Source organism: Ochlerotatus camptorhynchus, unplaced genomic scaffold (assembly GCF_037179485.1).
Source record: "Ochlerotatus camptorhynchus isolate MF236.1 unplaced genomic scaffold, CSIRO-AGI_Acam_v1.1 ptg000082l, whole genome shotgun sequence".
NCBI classification, from domain to species: Eukaryota; Metazoa; Arthropoda; class Insecta; order Diptera; family Culicidae; genus Ochlerotatus; species Ochlerotatus camptorhynchus.
Window position 1 is genome coordinate 4594031 of NW_027040572.1, and position 4071 is coordinate 4598101.

General features: G+C 39.0%; 1 protein-coding gene across 1 annotated transcript; it reads right to left on the reverse strand.

The window, feature by feature from the left end:
• Positions 1-888: 888 nt before the first annotated feature.
• On the reverse strand, positions 889-1776 carry LOC135698071 (trichohyalin-like). The gene has a single exon (XM_065217930.1). The coding sequence runs from the start codon at positions 1774-1776 to the stop codon at positions 889-891; it is 888 nt and encodes a 295-aa protein (XP_065074002.1).
• Between the last annotated feature and the right edge of the window lie 2295 nt (positions 1777-4071).

The following is a 4071-nucleotide window of genomic DNA, read 5'->3' on the forward strand; positions in this document are numbered from 1 at the left end:
AATCCATTGACGAAGGATTTTGTTAGTACATGGAATTTCGGAAACTTTGTCGAACTTCATGAAATCGAAAATCCTAAAAGTTCAAGAAACTTTATAAAAGTGCAACTTTGTAGAAGTTTACTACAGGGAATTTAGTGAAAGTTCAGGAAAGTTTAAAAATTCCGGCCAGTTTTCTAGTGGCTGTCGCAGTATTATACATATTTGGTTTATTTTTCAAAACATCTTTGAAGTACTGGGAACTTCGTAGAAGTTGACGAAAAATCCCAGGAGTTCATCAAACATTCCACTTATTCAGGAAACTTCATAGAGGTTTTGAGTTCACGGAACTGAGTCTTTAAATAAATTCAGGAAGCGTCGTGAAATGTTCGATAACTTGGTTGATATTCACGAATTTTCGATGCCTTTATTCTTTGAACACTCCTTAAATTGTTTTCAAAATACAAAATACTAAATTCTTTATGAATACTTCGTTTGGATTTTTAAATTTCTTTAAAATCATTTGAAAAATGTCACGTTATTTTATTCTTCTGGAATTATTCTAATTTATTCAAACCATCCTTATAATTGTTTTCCCTTAGAATTCTTCTTGGGATTCCTTTAAAAATCAGCTAAGAATTGCTTTGCAATAATGTATAAGATTTTCATAGATTTATTTCATTATTATGATTCTATTTAACAACCGGATTAATGTCAATTGCTTATGGTAGTGAAATTGATCAAGGAATTGTGTGCTAATTCATACATGTACTAATTTACTAACTGCTAACGCAAAATAAATTTCCATATTGTTAAATTAAAGGGTGTATTCGATCAAAATGGCAAATTTCTCGGAATTGTCAGTGAAGATTGTTTAGTTCATAGCATGCTCATGTAATTTTTATGAAGGTATTAGAAGTGGTTTATCTCAAGTAATAGTTCCATCCACTGCTCTATCCGCTGCTCTATCCGCTGCTCTATCCGCTGCTCTATCCGCTGCTCTATCCGCTGCTCTATCCGCTGCTCTATCCGCTGCTCTATCCGCTGCTCTATCCGCTGCTCTATCCGCTGCTCTATCCGCTGCTCTATCCGCTGCTCTATCCGCTGCTCTATCCGCTGCTCTATCCGCTGCTCTATCCGCTGCTCTATCCGCTGCTCTATCCACTGCTCTATCCGCTGCTCTATCCGCTGCTCTATCCACTGCTCTATCCGCTGCTCTATCCGCTGCTCTATCCGCTGCTCTATCCGCTGCTCTATCCGCTGCTCTATCCGCTGCTCTATCCGCTGCTCTATCCACTGCTCTATCCGCTGCTCTATCCGCTGCTCTATCCGCTGCTCTATCCGCTGCTCTATCCGCTGCTCTATCCGCTGCTCTATCCGCTGCTCTATCCGCTGCTCTATCCGCTGCTCTATCCGCTGCTCTATCCGCTGCTCTATCCGCTGCTCTATCCGCTGCTCTATCCGCTGCTCTATCCGCTGCTCTATCCGCTGCTCTATCCGCTGCTCTATCCGCTGCTCTATCCGCTGCTCTATCCGCTGCTCTATCCGCTGCTCTATCCGCTGCTCTATCCGCTGCTCTATCCGCTGCTCTATCCGCTGCTCTATCCGCTGCTCTATCCGCTGCTCTATCCGCTGCTCTATCCGCTGCTCTATCCGCTGCTCTATCCGCTGCTCTATCCGCTGCTCTATCCGCTGCTCTATCCGCTGCTCTATCCGCTGCTCTATCCGCTGCTCTATCCGCTGCTCTATCCGCTGCTCTATCCGCTGTTCTATCCGCTGCTCCATCGTAGCCCACTTCATGGTGTATTCAGATATGAGCGTGCATTAACGGAGTGGAGCAAAATATGCGTTGGAATGAGAGGGACATCTAGTACTTTTTTCTCACTCCTACCTTCGCAAAATCTTACTCCGCGCGTGAAATATCGCTCAGGATGGAATCCACCTCTATTGGAGTCCAATCGCCACCCGTCAAGAAGGCGCATAGATGGCTCTGTTGACAGTTTTTTTTTTCCAATCGTCTCACAACTATACGCAACAAAAACAGTTACCGTTCAGTTACATGGTTATCATTGATAGTTTTTCCGGTTGTGTAAATGAAAAAAGGTAGAAAACCTGTTTTTAAATGTATTTTATTTTATATTGCATAACCCTTTGCCCCTAAAAAAAATAACTGTAATCATTTCTAAAGATTTTGGATTTTCATGATTGGAAAAAAATATTTATCACGATTTATAATCAATTTTGAGCATATAAGAATTTAAGATATCGTAACAACAGAAAATTTACAAGATCTCAAGGATAGAAAATTATTTCAGACTCCGCACTTTAAAACATTTTCAAGACTATAGCACTTATTGAAAATGTTCAATGCATTGTACTTGGGAAATTGGGACTAAGGATTTATTTTCTAAGATCTCGGATTTTACAGACTAATATCATGTAATATAGGCTGCCTTGCAATGAGCACTCAAACATCTAGTTTTCACTGGAAATCCTATGTATGAGTGCTCATTGCAAGACAGCCTATATTACATGATATAAGCCATAGTCTGTCCGGGGTATAAGACAAAAGCGATCACTTTAAAAATCAAAATTATAACATCTCTCAAAATACTTCAAGGCACAGAATCTTTGAATATTTCTGTCAGTCAATGGTTCGACTGTACTTGTCTTAGAATCTTGAAAATTTCAATAACTCGCTGAATCTTGAAGATTTTTTCTGCGATCTCAAAATGCCTTTCTAGGAACTAATGTTTTTTTATGTCCAAGGATAAAAAAAAATCATGCCCAAATAGTTCGATCTAATGGCCATGGAAAACTGGGAGCGGGACATTTCGCTGAAGGAGGTTTCGCCGAAGGACGTATCATCGAAGAATTTTTCGCCGAAGAACGTTTCGCCGATGGACGTTTGCCGAATGGTAATTTCGCGGAAGGTCATTTTGCCGAATGGGTAATTTCGCCGAAGGGCAAGCCATTTTCTACGGTTCTGAACTTATATCAAAGCGCAGTAAGTTTTGAAATCAATCTCAAAAAAAGATTAAGAAGCTTTGATTTTTTCAACCTGGCCAGCTATTCAAATGCTTCATTCTTTTAAACATGAGCAGTTCTTTTGAGTTATACTGATTTCCGAAATTTTCGAATAATTGTATTTTTGATTTATATGAATGCTTCCTTCTTTTGAACATGATCAGTTCTTTCGAGTTGTACTGATTTCAAAAAAATTTCAACAATAGATATTTTTGATAGGGTTACGGGATGTAATGTCAGCCTAGCCCCTCACTTCGGCCTATCAAGCAAATAACTAATTAATTCAGCAATAATTCAAAGTAGTTATGAAAAACTAGTATCGCATCTACTGTGAAATTGTTATCCGTAAAGGCATTGTATATTTTTAGGACAAATGTAGTTAAGGTACTCTTTTTTGAAGGAAAAAATGAGTGAAATTTGTATGTTTTTTTATGTATAGGCGCCATGATCTAGCCGAATTATTATACTAATGGAAATCTACACTGAGGTGGTCATCAAAAAACCCGTGAATTGAAAGGACTTACCTTTTTGTCACATGGTAGCCTAACAAATCAATATCAAAGTTTTCACATGTATTGTTAATTCAGAAGATTTAGCGCAAATTGCGCTTTAAAACTATGGGCCGAACTTTAGAGACGTCATTTTGAGACGTGTTTTTAATTATGGGCTATGAAATGTATATGATGACTTTAAAATGGTATTGGTGAAACCATTAGCGCAGACGACGAGCCTGCAACTCTTTACTCCTGTAAGAAAATCCCATAATGAAATGTTAGTTTCGAGAAACATAGCGAATGGTTTCTTTACCTTTTCACTCCACTGAAAAGTTTCAAAGGCAAAACGGGTCGAAATGGTACGCCAATTTGCGTCTACAAAGCTTCTTTACTCCTATGGGAAAATTCGATAAACAAACGTCACTGGATGCGTGAAACATTGCGACTTTTCTCTTATTCGGTCGCTCTACCGAAAAATCCCGCAGCCAAGTGTCAATCTTTGCCTGAAAATTCTACTAACTAGAACTAGTTTTCTAAAAGGGTGTACACCCGTACATGAAAAAACAAAATTGCT